This window comes from Lepidothrix coronata, unplaced genomic scaffold (genome assembly GCF_001604755.1).
Source record: "Lepidothrix coronata isolate B3197 unplaced genomic scaffold, Lepidothrix_coronata-1.0 Scaffold6, whole genome shotgun sequence".
In the NCBI taxonomy this organism is placed as follows: domain Eukaryota; kingdom Metazoa; phylum Chordata; class Aves; order Passeriformes; family Pipridae; genus Lepidothrix; species Lepidothrix coronata.
In genome coordinates, this window is record NW_016690186.1 from 8,427,208 (window position 1) to 8,442,758 (window position 15,551).

At 41.2% G+C, this 15,551-nt stretch overlaps 1 protein-coding gene across 1 annotated transcript in view; it reads left to right on the forward strand.

Moving 5' to 3' along the window:
- The first annotated feature begins 716 nt into the window (after positions 1-716).
- Positions 717-15,551, forward strand: part of ANKRD29 (ankyrin repeat domain 29) — a 33,437-nt gene continuing 18,602 nt past the window's right edge. The window contains exons 1-4 of the mRNA XM_017830714.1: positions 717-784; positions 6,556-6,666; positions 8,513-8,611; positions 10,456-10,554. Coding sequence (XP_017686203.1) covers positions 764-784; positions 6,556-6,666; positions 8,513-8,611; positions 10,456-10,554 — 330 coding nt within the window. The 5' untranslated portion in view covers positions 717-763. The remainder of the gene's footprint in view (positions 785-6,555; positions 6,667-8,512; positions 8,612-10,455; positions 10,555-15,551) is intronic.

A 15,551-nucleotide genomic window follows, 5' to 3' on the forward strand; every position in this document is an offset into this window, starting at 1 on the left:
ATCACCCATGAGAGATAGTGTTGGTGATAGCTGGATGCATGCAAGGTGAAGGGGTGCTCACCCCCACATGCTTGTGTGGCAGCAGCATGGGTGTACTCACAACCATTACTCTTAACAAGGTTTTCCTGGACATGAAGGGAAAAGGCTGCGAAGTACAAAGGAGGTGCTGTGGAGGTGGCATTAGCTCTGTGATGGGGCTGGGGTAAGGGTACCCGAGTTTTGGACCATTTCTCTTCTGTTTCTGAGCCACAGAGGCCTGATCTATAGGTCTGAACGAGAGGCTGAGAGCAATGGGGCCCCCACTGCGGGGGCTGGCTTCTCAGGATGCCGCTGCTGAAGCCGGGGGATACTACTACTACTACTACTACTACTAATAATAACAGCAACAATAACAATAATAATACCACCAATAACAATAGAATAAAATTCTATGTAACTATATGAAATTATATGCTTAAAAATAATTAATTATATTCTACTATTTTCTAATTTTATATTCTTAAGGATAATAATAATATTAATCCCAAATATTCTCCTCCTGCATAAAAAAAAAGAAAAAAAAAACCAAAAAAACAAAAACCACAAACCACAACCAAAAACCAAAACCTTCAAAGGGGAATAATAATAACCAGAAACCCCTGAGCACAAAGTGATGCGGAGGGAGGCGCCGGCCCCGCCCCGGCCCCGCGCAGCCCCGGGCGCGGAGCGGTGCGGACCGAGCTGCGCGGGCCGGAGCGGAGCGGGGCGGAGGCGGAGCGCGGCGATGTGCAGGATGTCGTTCAAGGTGAGCCGGGCGCCGGGGAGAGGGGCGGGGGGATGCGCCTTTGGGTTCCCGCTTTGCGCTTGCCGTGCCGGCAGTCCGTGAAGTGCTCCGTCATATTATGGGTTCGGGGATTGATTTGATTTTTTTTTTTTTTTTTTTTTAGGAAAAACGAGGGTGGTTTAGGGCGGAGGGAAAGAAAACAGCAGCGTCCTTCCCGGGCTAAGGGGTGCACTGGGAGTGCTGCGGTGGCAGCTGATAGAGCGGACGCTTTCCACAGCTGACAGCCCCAAAAGGGTGCGTGGCTTGTGTTACATAAACTGCGAGACTCCTTGGAGCGTAAAGCTGGCTTTAGGGTGGCCGGGCTCCTGTGCTGTGGGTTTTGGTGCAGTCAGGAGCCTCCTCTTCACTTTTCCAACCGTCTCTGCTGGTGCTGGTTGTGTAATAGTTAGGAGGCAGCCTTTATCCGTGCTTTTCCTTTCAGGCTGTGGTGTCCACTGAAGCCAGGCTGGTTCATTCCCTTTGCTGCCTCCAATTCCTGTCACTTTTTGTACTTCTTCCAACCAAACCCATGCAAGAGCTCTCATTTCAAAAGATTGCCTGAAATAAGTTTTTTAATCTGAGGACAGGATTAAAAAGGTTATTTGGCAAAGAGGGAAGCAAGCAGCAATTTACTAATTATGTTAACAGATAATATTTATGATGGATGTACATCTTCTCCTTAGTTATGCACTTTCTGGATGCTGTGCTTGCCCTTCTCTTATTGATCAGCAGCTCGGTGCCAGTCCTTTGCCATATTGCTTGTGTTGCATTACTTCATTTGATGGATTATTCCCTGTACCTGCCTCTCACTCCTGTCAAGTTATCTCCCCCATGAAGTGTCAGTGCTTCAGAGGCACCATGTCAGTTCAGTGGTGGTGTAGCAGGTGATTTCCACCTGCAGTTATAGCCTTGGCAAGCAGGAGAATACCTTTGTTCACAGTGCAGTTCAGCCTTATACTTGGTGGTGAAATGACAGGGTCATGCAATGGTTTGTGTTGGAAGGGACCTTAAAGATCATCTCGTTCCAACCCCTCTGTCATAAGCAGGGACACCTCCCACTAGACCAAGTTGCTCAAAATCCCATCCAAGCTGGCTTTGGACACTTCTAGGGATGGAGCATCCACAACTTCTCTAGGCAACCTGTTCCAGTGCCTCACCACCCTCACAATAAAGAATTTATTTTGATCTAAACCTGCCCTCTTCCAGTTTAAAGCCATTTCCCCTTATACTGTCACTATATGCCCTTGTGAAAATGTGGGGGCCCTGGAGATGAACACAGTACTCCAAGTGTGGTCTCAACAGAGCAGAATAGAGGGTACCACATTCCTCAACCTGCTGGTCAAACTTCTTTTGGTGTAGCCCAGGATACACTTGGCTACAGTGCAGTCTCTGTGGTTTATTCCCATTTTGGCTACAGTGCAGTCTCTGTGGTTTATTCCCATTTTGGTCCTGCAGTGGTCTCATACCTCCTTTTTTTTCCCTTAGTTAGTCTTTTCTGTCCTTTCATTCTGTCTCTGTGAGTTTTTTTCCACCTTCATTTCTCACAAGCATCCACCCTAGCTTCATGTTCCTAGTGGTGCCAGCCCTGTCTTCTTGTATTCTCCTTTTTTTGCTTCCTTGGTTTTTTCTCCCATTCTTCAGGTCTTATTTTCTGTTATGTCTCTGTGAGCTCTTATTCTGTGCCCTGTTTCTCACTTTGTGAGAAAGTACTCCTGTTCAAGGTGGCTCACTGCTTTCCTGCCCCTCTGGAGAGTTGCAGCCTGCACCTCCCTCTGCTTTATTTCTCTTTTCTGTCTTTTTGCTTTGCATTTTCTCTTCTTCTCAGAAAACTGTATTTTGCTTCGATCCCTACTGTCCCAGTTTGCTACTGTCTATTCATGTTTTCCATCTTAATATTCTGCTTACCCACGATGTACCATTTGTCTTTCTTTCTCACTGTGTATATACACGACTATTCTCTCTTCTTCTACCAGCTTTTGCCTGTCTAACCAACATTTATATCTTGAGTGACCTTTCTTTTTTATCAGGATCCTTCATGTAAGATATATTGCTATCTAATAAAGTACTCTTTGCTCCTAAGTATCACTAACCTTTTCCATCATATGCTTAATCCTGATTTCCAGTTCTTCTTCTTAAAATTTTTCACTCAATTCCTCCTTTCCATTAGGACTGGATTGGAAACTAAGAAAGAAAACAGAATTTTCTTGTATTTTGACAGTAAGAGGAACACACCACTACCAGGGCTGGTGTTCTCTTTCTCCTCTCTTTTCTTCTCTTTTCCTACTGCCTCTTTTCTTTCATCTGCAAGACCTCTGTTTAAGAACTGCAGTCTTCCTCCTTAGCTGTTACCCCACTGTCACCTGTCTTTTCTCTGCAAACAGCAAGTCAAAGGTAGCCCAGGGTGCTGGTGGTAACAGCATTTAAATTATATTTTTCCCCTCAATATTCCTAAGATAACACAGATATATTAGCACAATTTATTTTTTCCTGCATCCCTGCACAGAAATGGTCTTGTCAGATTTATAATATATATTTTCCTCTAGACCATTTTTGAATAAGTATTTTTTCTAATGTCAATACAGCATGACTATAATGCCAGCTTTTCATCTATGGGCTCTTGTAAAAGCACATAAACAATCAAAATTAATAGAACAGCCAGAATTTGAAATAAAGCTTTAGAGAACTTGATGAAGCGAAGGAAATTTTATCCTGAAAGTTGCTGATGCTGGAGCAAATGACATAATGAAACGAGCTATTTTCACCAAAGCTATTAACTAATCACTTTTTAAAACGTTTATCACATTCTGTTCCAGACTGTCAGTGCTGAGGATCGGTTGTTTAGTTTAAGGATGCTTTGGGAGCAGACTAGCTTTATAATAAGAATTACGTGAAAATTTTATCCGGTTAATCTTTTGAAATTTAACATTACCTCTCCCTAAGGCGTATCTGATGAGAACAAGATTGAGTTCATAACTGAACAACAACAGTCACATCCTGCAGCTTAAAACCCATTTATTGCTAAAAAATTATTCAATTATTTGAATTATTAATCCCAAAGTAGTGTCTTACATTTTACCTATCAGTGATGTCAGTAGTGCTGATATCACCTGAAAGTGAAGAGCACAGAGGTATAAATCCTTGTTTGCAAGCAGAAGAGAAATTGCCACATGGTACTCAATGGGGCTGTTCTTTATCATCTGAATGATTTTGCACTTACCATTCACTTTAGGAGGTAAAATAGCTCTGATTTGTATTTGCTTATTTTAGTCTAATCACTGGATGGTTGATGGTGTGAGTGTGCTGTATACTCTACTTTTGTACAAGGAATCCCCAGCAATGAGGGAGCACGAGGGGTAGTAGAAGTACTAGTAGCAGTCATTGCCAATTGGGTTGAAAGCACCACAGGGAAAAATCTGGTTTTGTGTCCTTGACACACTGGAGGATTCTTCTATTCCTTGGGTCTGATCCAAAGCACAAGGACAACTTTGCTGAAGAGCTACTGTAGGAGCTACAGGGGGTGGGGGGAGGCGGCGGGTGGGGGGGGAAAGAGGTAGGAATTTATGACTCATAAGGCTAAAGACTTTGGGCTTCTATTTCCAGCCCAAGGTAACACTGGACACTTAGTTCTTTTCTCTCCTCATGTGAACTGGTGAAAGCAGGTAAGGAGTTCCTAAATATTCATTCCAGTTCCTACCTACCTGACCAATGAAGGTGGTGGTGGTGTATGGTATGAATAATAAAATGCAGTTGCTACTGTGCCCTTGTAGTGTAAACTGGGCTGGATTAAATAAATCTTTCCCTTTATGGATATATTGCCATACCCCAAAGCTTTCTAAACTTTAAGGGATAGAGTGAGACAATAACAGGTAAAGAATTTGATTTTCCATTCAGTAAGGTCTAAATATAATTCTTTTGCAATAGCTTTCCACTGAATATCATAGTGATACAGCCAATAAGACAATATTCCTAACTGCCAGCTCTATAAATAAGTTATAAATATCTGTCTAATAAATCAGAGGAAAAAGGGCAACATGGGCCACTGTGTGTTTGGGTCAATTGTTTGCATTTACATAAAATTTTAGTGGTTGTAAGGCTAAAGATAGGAAGACACTACAGCATTGCCTGCAAGGAGGATATAAACTGCAAGCTCTTCTTTGATCAACATTATCTACAGATTCTCCAGGGAAATCCATGAGCTATGAAGGGAAGATCAGAATTTAGCTTATTGGGCTTGCCAAAATATTCAGACTTCTGCAGCTATATGTGCTGGTACAAGAAATATTGTTATCAATTCATAGGAAGTGACTTATAATTTATTGAATTGTTGGAACTTCTCTCGTCTCGAACAGCTGCCGATTTTCAAACCTATGAATATTAAAAATGCATCCCAAGGAAAGTGCTCAGTGCAGTGGACCTGAGATAGATTGAGATTCATGATTCGTCTTGTGTCTGCTGGTTTCTGCAAAGTTTATTATCTGTATGTCAGTGAAGGGAGCAATTTAAGCTCTGCCGTACATGTGCATTTTAAGTATCAACTGTAAAACCATTAAATCCTGATTCTCTACCACATTACATGTGCGCACTGACATTTAGACAAGAAGTGACTATTACGTTTCTGAAGCTGAATGATTGACTTTTATATCTACTCTGAACTCTCTTATCATGAAGGCAGGATTCACTGGAAGGCAAGGCCCCTGGGTATTTTTGACTTATACAGTTTTTGGTATAAGTATCAGTGAAGTGATACTTTACTGAACTGTTGGTGGTTTGGGGCCTTATTAAAAAATCAGCAGCATGAGCCTTCTCTAGGATATGTATAATTGCCATCACAGTGTTGTTTCTCCCTGTCACAGTGCTTACCTGTCAGGGCAGCATATTGGCAGCTGTCTGCATGGATCAGATAAGGAGGTTAAGAGCAAAGCCCATGGCTTTTTTTTCTGCCCTCTTCCTGTGCTGGGGCAGTGATAATTTGCTCCTACCCAGGAGAATTAACACTGTGGCATTGTTTCTAAGAGCAAGAAAGCCTCAAAAGAGTATTATGTTACTATTATTTTGTTCAGCAGTGGCCTGTGTTATCTAGTTTTCAGAGTTTCTTAATTTTGCCTTTCATGTTGCCTTGCATACCTAGTAAATGAATCCAAAAGTCTATAAACAGCCAGATTTTAGCCTTTTTTCTAGCATCACCCAGGAGATATCACACATGCCCACAGTTACAGGGTGTTAATTCCAGGGAGGAGGCAGACCAAGCAGTCTAGGAAACACATGAGCAATACTTTTTGTGTATTGGAAGTTTATATACAGAAAAGAAGGAGATGACAGAAAGCTAACCTGAAAGCCAAGAGGATGTCCTGCAGCAGGACATGTCAGCAGGATGCTTCAGCCTAACTGTGGCCAGCCCCACCACAGAAGCAAACAATACAGGTACCAATTAATATGTTGTTTTCTATGATGTCTCCCTGTGGTCTAGCATCATCATCTCTCATTACAGAGCAATCTAAGAGATACAGGCTGCCACAGACATAGGGAAGACTTGAAACAACATGAGGTAGCACAGGAAGTCTGATCTCTTTAATTGCACAAAGAAATTAGATTAGCTTCCTTTCCATGCTCTGGGCTTGAAAGAACAGCATGCTAAGCTGAAACTTGCCTGGCTTGAATGCAGAATGTATGCAATGTGTATGTTTGTCCAATGTATCTTCCAAAATGGTTTATTTCTGCTTTTTTTATTTTTTTTCTTTCTCTTTTTTCACCAGAAAGAAACACCACTTGCCAATGCTGCATTTTGGGCTGCAAGAAAAGGAAACCTGGCTCTCCTCCAGCTGCTGCTGAACAGTGGGCGAGTAGATGTGGACTGCAAAGACAGCGTATGCACACAGTGCACCTACACCCACACCACTGATTTTGCATCACTTTCCATAGTCCACTGTGCAGAGGGTGTGGTAGGAATCTAACATGAGACATTTGAGAGTCTTAAGGCACTTAAGGATGATTTAAAACCTTCTCTTGTCAGGAAGCAAGTTTGAAACTTAAGATCATGATTTACATCAGTGGCAAGGGGTTAAGAATTTGCCAGCATTCAAAAATGTGTCTTACACAGTTATTTGTGGGGCTGACATTTAAAACACAGATCCTAGCACCTCGGGCTTCTCTTTGCAAAGAAATGTCATTGTAGTAATAGATCACAGTGAAGAGTTAGCTCAATTAAGCCCAGGTAGCAACGATTCTGTCAGCTAGCAGAACTCCTCATAATTAGAAGAACTGGTGGTCTGCTAAATTCTTCCTCCTCCCCTCCAGTATCTCTGGACTGGGCACCAACATGAAGGCACAAGACTGCCAATCAAAGAGGAGCCCAGACACGTGACAGAGAGATTTCATGGGCATTTTCTTGCTGTAATTGACATGGGTTGAAATTAGTTTTGAGATTAGAAATGGGTTGATAATACGGATAATGACTATTTCTTTCTATTCTGCCTGTAACATATGGTGAGATACTTGATTGTGCTAAGCTGTGTCAAAGAGCAGGAGAAAACTGAGGTTGGGAAGTTCCAGGTTTCTTTCCCTTGGCATGGGGACTGACTGTCATGCCAGTGTTGTACAGGATTAGTGCCATTTCAAGCCTGAAACATGAACCTGCCACAGCTTCTCTCACTTTGAATACCCTCAAAGTGCAAGAGATTTTTTTAAGCACATTGACTTTAACCTATCTTTTCATTTTCATTTCATTTTTGCCGTGTAGGCAAGAATTTGTCCTACAGTACTTCTGGAGCTGGTGCTATGACTGTCCTTCTGCCAGGGAGGGAAGGATGTTCAGATGGAGGCTTGAAGTAAACAGGACAGAGATCAATGTAAAAAAATAAGGTCCACTACTGCTCATTTTTTTTCACAAAAGAAGACTAACTTTGGTCAAGAATTTTCACACTGCACTGCATTATTAATTGTATCAGACATACACATTTTCTAGACTAAATTATTTTTGTACAATTAAGACCACATGCTTCTTTTTTGCAATGTCACCTATTTCTTCTTTAAATTGAAGTGGTGTGAGGGAATGTTTTAGAAGTATGAGTTTCATCCTTATATCGATATGATTTTCCCATATTATCCATACACCACACACATATAACCTCAGTCTTACTTGGCTCACTGGAACAGTGACCTTATAGTGTACTGAGGGAACATATTTCTGGACAGAAAGTTCTCTTTTATAATGTGAAGAGTCACAGAATGAGTTTGCTCTGATTGTTTGAATAGGGAATTAGTGTTCAAATCACCCAGCCCCTACTCCTGACTGTGACTCAGAATAAGTGACTCAGCTGAGTCACTCAGCTCCTGTGTCTAAGGTTATTCTTCTGGAAATGATGCAAAGATCTTTGGGATTCTGTGATTTAAAAAAGCCTGTGTATTAAAAAAAAACATTCTTTTTATTCTTATGGCACTTACTGTCGGGCAATAAGGCAAAGTATTTTTATACATATCTGTTGAACAGTCAGGCCTTAACGCTGCAGGCAAGTCTGTAATGTTTTTGCTTAAACACCTGCTAATTGCTCATTTTCAAAGTATTCTTGATAGTAAGTTTAAAATGATAGCAAGTTATTTGATGATCATGAGCTTCCTTCAGCTTTTCAGAAGAGGTGCTGTCTCTTTCAGACAGCCTGATTCATTGCTGTAGGTGTCTGTTGAAGGTACTGACTTATTTTTCCTTACCCCCAGCTTGGCACAACAGCTCTGATGGTGGCATCTTACTATGGCCACATAGATTGTGTACGGGAATTGGTGTTGCAAGGAGCAGATATCAATCTGCAGAGAGAGGTAGGAGAAGTTCTGCATTCAAACAGGGCTTGATTAAGTTTGTTGTTTGTTTATTACAAATAATAATAGACAGTTGTCTGTGGCTTTTTGCCAGTTGCTTCTTTGTCACTTGCTGTGCAGTGCATGTATAACAGGGTCTGTTCTCCTGACAGCATCAGAGAATCAGATATCTGGAGTTTATAACAGAAAATGAGATGCCAGAGGTACATTTAAAAATAACTTATCAAACATTTTCAGCACATATGGTTGGGGAGGGTCAGTTACACCTGAGATGTAACCCCCTCACAGGTTATGCCATTTATGTATTTGCAGTTTTACTTATTGGCACAATAATTTACAGCTCTCTAGATGGAAAAAATGATAAATCCTTTACCTTTTAATTTGCATCCTGGTCGTTAAAATTGAGTAGGTGCCATTGCTAGCACAGGGGTTATTTTGACTCGGTATTCTTTGGAGTTTCTGCCTCTTAGTCTGAGACAATTCATCTCTAACAATCACACAACTTGGTCACCCATACCCTTCCCTACTTCTCTGCTTTGCATTCACTGCATCTCTTGCACCATGACATGCTTGCTTGTGGAATGGACATCAGTGACTCATTTTGGGAAACAGCCTTTCACTCATGCTCCATGCAAATGGTTGTAAGGAGTACTTGCAGTTACTCTGGTCTGTGTGTTGGCTACACAGAGCAGAATTGCTCTGGGATAACCACAGCTGTACTGGTCCTAAGAGCAGCTTAAGGAGGACGTGCAGTTACATGGGGTGGCAGCATGTAGTGCAGGACAGCAGTATGCTGGTTGCTCTAATAATACAAGCCAATGTTTCTTACTTTCCTTGGTTACCTGGAACTAGAGCATTAATCTCATGCTGACATCTGTAAGTTACTGAGTCAGTGAATGCCATGGTTGATGATATAAGTGTCTTTGCACTTACTGGCCTAAACTTGCTCTAATCATGATTGTCAGTGTCTTTCAGTGGGGTCCTGTTCTAACAAAACATATATTTAAACATGTGCCTTCCCCCAGGTAAATATTGCTTGGAAAGCAGCTACAAAAGAAAAAGTTGAGAACAGTTTTATGGAGCTGCTCATGAGTATCACTCAGGATATACTGATTCAACAAGCCAACAAAAAGAGAAACATTGAAAGCCTCCAAAATCACTCTGTTGCAGAAAAGGAGCAAAACAGATGAAGTTTAAGCCCTAAAGACCAGTGGCATTGCTCTGCAATTAAATACACATACTCAAACCAGTGCTCTTGTGCTCTGACGTTGTAGTGAAGCTTGGGGAAGTGAGTGCCCCATAAATGTGTCTCCAGGAGAAGGGGTTTTGAAATGGTCTAAAGGGGCCATGTGCTATTGTAAAGGCTTTTGGTACTGGAGTGAATTTCATGTGTAGCTCCCCTTTCCTGCAACTTCTGTGTGGGATGAGAGAGCCCAAAGTCAGGAAAACCTATGTGTCTTTTCTTTCTCTCTTTCTTCCTTCCTTCCCTTTTTTCTCCCTTCAATCCAGCCATTAAAAGCTTACATAATGATTTTTTGGGTCTTGATTTGCTCACTTGTTAATGACAGTATGTTACACAACTTGTATAAAATACAGGGTTTCAGTTCTTCTTGGATTTTACTCAAGTGTATGATGCTGGACAGATTTCCCAGTGCAATGGGAAGAAGACTGAGTTAAGATACCTAGTGTCCTCTGCAGTCCTCAAAATCATCATTCAGCTGATATTCAACTGATTGAGCTCTATACTTTTTCATTGGAAATGTATACTCAGTCCTTATTTGCATGTATATTCAGTCGAGTGTGTTATGTGTTTGGAGTTCTTTTAATACATTTTTCTCTTACAGTCAGGTGCAACTCCTCTGTTCTTTGCTGCCCAACAAGGCCACAATGATGTAGTGAAGTTTCTCTTCTCATTTGGAGCCTCCACTGAATTTAAGAATAAAGTAAGATGATGGGTCTATTTTTGCATGATGATACGTTCTGACAATCAAGGCTGTTTTTTCATATTCTCATGAAACATGACAAGACAGTGCTAAGATGATAAAAGGATTTCCTCACTTGAACATTTTCTGAGTAATATGCATAATGCAATACATTGTAAAAATATTAACTTGCGACTAGCTTTTATTACCTAGACTTAATAGCATAAGTTGATCAAAGATCTGTCCCTTAATAGTGATATCAGTCTTTCCTCTTAAGCCATCCTCCAATACAAGATCAAAGGGTCTTTTTGTACATGTTAGATAGGATCCCAATTTAGGTGTTTATGTACTTCACTTGCATAGACAGATATTCCATCTGCATTGGGATATCTCTGCATACCACCATAGGATGCATAGGAGTATAATGGCTTCAGTCCTCCCTAAATTCCCATTTACCCATCTGTAAAAGAAGATGAAATACACCTCAGAGCTTTTATTTCTTTGTTCAAGCAGGTCCTTTTACAACATCTTAGAACAGTCAAAAACACAGGCAGCAGAGCCTGGGTTCGTCACCCCTCATGGGGTCAACAGCAACAAGCACAGCAGTTCATCACTGACAGCAGTACATCAACTAAGTTTCTTTGCACAAGGCAGTACTAGCACCTCTGCCTTCAGCAAACAGAACCAAAAGCAACATATTTTCATTAAATATACTTGTCCTTGACATGCTAGCCACATCTTGAAGCATTCCCATAATCTGGGGAGGACACTTGTCAGTCACTTACTCTGGATCCATAGCATTGTGTTTGAAGAAGGAATAGTTCTTTATCCCACATCACCCAATTTTTCAAGATACTCTAGGCTGTGATTTGAATGGTTCCCTCAATCCATACCTGCTTTGTGCAGTCCCTGGAAATAAAGGGTCTAAATATGAAGGAAATTGATGGAACATCAGAAACTCAATTCTTTATGCTCCAGGGGCTAGAAATCCTAAGGTTTTGTGGACAGAGTCCACACATGCCCTTAGAGTAGTATTCCAGTACCCCAGGGAGCTATACTTGTGGCGAAAAGCTCTCTGACCACAGCAGCAATCAGTAATAAAAACATGAATGAAATTGTAGCTGTTTAACACAACAGCAAGTGCAGCTGTGGAACTTGGCAATGCAGGAGGTTGCAATGTTAAATACAGTAGCTGGATTTTAAAGTGGTGAATAATCTCATGTGGGACAGATTATAGGGTAAAGCTGCACATTAAAATAAGCACTGCTTCTCTGACTTTTATTTCAGGATATAGGTGAGCCTTAACAAGATTCAGAAAGGGAATCTTCCCTTGCATTCAGCTGGGAAGTCATACCTTGTTCTATCTAGAGGGACAATTACATTTTCACTGAATCTTTCCACAGCCTGTAAACTAGGAGTTTGTGAAGAGGCCAAGACTTGATCCAGAAGGTGAACAGCAGGCTTGAAATTGTCTGATCCTTCATGACAATATATGATCTTTTATGAAGCATGCAAAATATATTGATGTAAGACACTAGGGCAGATAAAAGGGAGCGAAGATCTAAATTAAAAAGAAATATTTCTGCATTCAGCTGCTCCAAATGGCTTCCATCTTTGGACAAATGCAAATTTGGGCTCTTCTGTTGCTTGCCTTGAAACTGCCTCCAGCTCCCCTTTTCCTGCCTGCCTCTTCTTCTGAATCCAGACCTAACTTGGCCCATATGCCAGTCCTAAGTATCTTTTAAGCTGCAGAATGCTCTTCCTCTCCAGACCACAGCTTTCTGCCATTTCCACACAAGCTGGTCATAAGACAACACCAACTCCCACTGGACATAACATGAGAAAATGATGATGTGCATGTGATGCTCTTTTCCAGTAGCATCACCTGACATACCTGTCCAAGTATTCCCTCCTTCTCATCCTTCTTCAAGAAGTGTATCGATCACTTCAGCACTCACGGTGTGACACAAGCCTGAAAAGGTTCTCAGAAGCTGAACAAAGGATTGCTGAGTTACTAGGAACCTGTGCCAGATGAAAGTGACACTTGTTTAAAAAGTTGAGGTAGACTATCATGTCCGTTCCCTCTTTGCTGTGAGGATCTGCTCTCTCTGGACACTAGTATGAGGGCTTTGCTAAATGCACCATTAATGGTGGGACCTATCCTGGATATTTCCATGTTCATTCTTTCACTCATTCCTTTCTTGGGTACTGCAGCTCTTTTGAAATGAAGATCTAGACACAGGAATCTAGATGTTTACAGCTTCCAGGCTGGACTTTGGTAACCCACTGAATTTTTAGACTGAGACTGGGTGACAAACTAACTACTTTGTGCAGCAGTGTGCACTTGAGCAGGAGGCATCAGTGAGATGTAGTGCATTGACAGTGCACATCTTCCATTGGCCTGCTAGTGTGGTTTTGTATCAGTCCAATTTTCTGATTCAGTAATGTGGTTTTCATAGCCTGGAATTATTCCATTGTTCTCTTAAGATGTGACCAAGGTAACAGGCTCCTCCATCCCTCCCAAACCCCAGAAACAATATAGTTGACAAAATAGTTGACAAAAACCTTTTCAGGTTAGAGATAAGGCATTTTCTGACTAAGACATTCAGTTGGGAGCAGCACTGGAAAAGGTATGGCTGATCCTGGTTGTTTTTAAAGGGCACTGCAAAATGGATCAATTTGCAAACAATATATATATTTCTATTATAAATGAAGACATGAAATTAAAATAAGAAAAAAAATTAATGTATCTTAGAAAACAGAGATTTTAAAGCAAAGAAATGCAAAGCCCAACACCTTTTCATGCACTTACCTGTAAATTGTAATTACTATATTTGTTACTCATATATGAGAGTGCTGGAGAACTATCTTAATACAGGCATGCAATTCTTGTTACCCCTTGTATCATTAGAGTTGATATTTACTATGGCAGGCAAAGCAAGCATTCTAACACAGTGTAATAAAATAATTAGCAATAAAAGCTGATGTTGTAAAGAGAATGGATAGTACTACTGAAGGTTAATTATTATATATTATATATATATATATATAAGTCAATAATATTATTCTGCATTGTCCCAGTCTGGCATTCATAAAAGTATGTAACATAGATTGAAACTTTTTTTCTTTTATTCCGATACATGTTATAAGCATGTGGGTTCTTAAAAGGGTTTGCATAGTGGCAAACCCTGTTTTCTGAGCAGTACTGCCGGTCAAGTGGTATGTTAGAGGCTATTTTGCAGCAAGTAGTGATTGCAGAAGATCAGTTCCCCTCCCCTGTAGCATATTTCAGAGATGGTAAAACAAAAATAATTCTAAACTACTGTCAGGCAATGACGACAGGCAGAGGAAGGGTAGGCAAATAGACAGAGTGGTCTTACTGAGTGCTGCTGTTTCAGTTCCTTACATTGGAGATTGGCGGCTGCTGTTATGTGCTGTCAGTGGGGAGGACAGACTGGGCGTAAGAGAAATGTTTTCTGGGGAAGAATTACAGAGGTAGCTGAGAGAACTGGCTCCTATCTGAGCTGGGAGGGTTTGCCGTGCAGGAGTAATAGAAGCTTCATTGTGTCGGGAAAACAGGATATGAGCATGACATGAACCCAAGGCCACGTGCTTTCTCTCAGAGGCTGCACCAACAGCCTCCTGCCCACTGCAAAAGGGCGAGTGCCCCAGGAGTGCCTCAGTGCTTGCTCACGTGTCCAGCTCCCACTTGCTACTCTGCTCAGAGTTTCCAAGAAGCTTGCCAGTATCAAAGATGCTGCTTCAGCTTTTTACTTGTCTCAGCTGAAGCCAAAAAGGAAAAAGGGAATCACGTGGCTGAAAGGGATGTTAAAACTCTGTAATTTACTGGTGTTTTTTCCCCCCCATAACTTATCTGCTTTCCCATGGTCTGTAAAACGTTGGGGTGTCCAGCTACAGCCTTCTGGAGTAAAGTGTAAGAGAAAGCCAGATGGAAGCTCAGTAGGGTGATAGGGGGGCTGAGTTTTCTCCTTCTAAGAAACAATGGACCTTTACACTGTTTAACAATTCCTTGATTTAACTAAGTGTTGTCTTACCACATGGTCAGTGGAAAAGATTCCTGCCCCCAACTTGCCTTTATTACAGAAAGATCTATATCTGCTTTTTCACAGTGGTACCCCCAACTTAGAGCATGCAGAGGAATCCCAGTCCCTTCTGTTGAATGTATTCAGCTTCATACATCAGACATGCAGTAGAGCAGGTCTTTGAGCTCAGTTGTCCTCCTGATCAGGGACCAAATCTTTGAGCCAAGAAGTTGTTACCCAGTTCTTTCTGACACAGTAAATATTTGACTCAGAGTGGACAGATGGAACTGGGAACCACCCAATACTTTTTTTCTGACCCCTGGACTCTGATCAGGCTGATCTAGGAAAACTTGGTCCCTCTAATCTGAAAGATCCAAATGGTATATTTTGGAATTGTGTTATTCTTTGAAAAAAAAAGTCTCTGTCTAAAGCCATTCACTGGATTGAATCAAACACTTGATCAGGATCTCCATTTTGAGTCACTTAGACATCTCTTGGGAGGTAGTATTGCCTTTCTTAAACCCCAAGCTATCACATCTCCCAGGATGGGATCACACATTTGGATTCCAAGCTGGTCTTTAACTCTGCCATGCTAACTGTGGTTAGCTTTGCAGGCCTGTCTTTTATTTGGGACCTGTCATTCGGTTCCCTACAGAAGTTATGGTAATAACCAGTCAATCTTCTAAAAATAAGAAGAGTTTATTGGGAACACAAAAATTTTAGAAAACAAAAGCCAGATCATAAAATAATAAACAAATTTTTCCCATATGCAACTCACTGAGCATGCCTATTTACCCTTGATACAGGAAACCTCAGCATTTTTAAGGTTCATAAAACTCATCCTTCCCTGCCTCTCCACAGAGAACCTCCAATCTGGGTATCATAGTTTCTCTTCTTAATTCACTAACCTTTCTCTCTCAATTTTCTTGGGGGGGAAGAGTCTTTAAAAATGTCTGGGTTTTGTTTGTAGCCCTT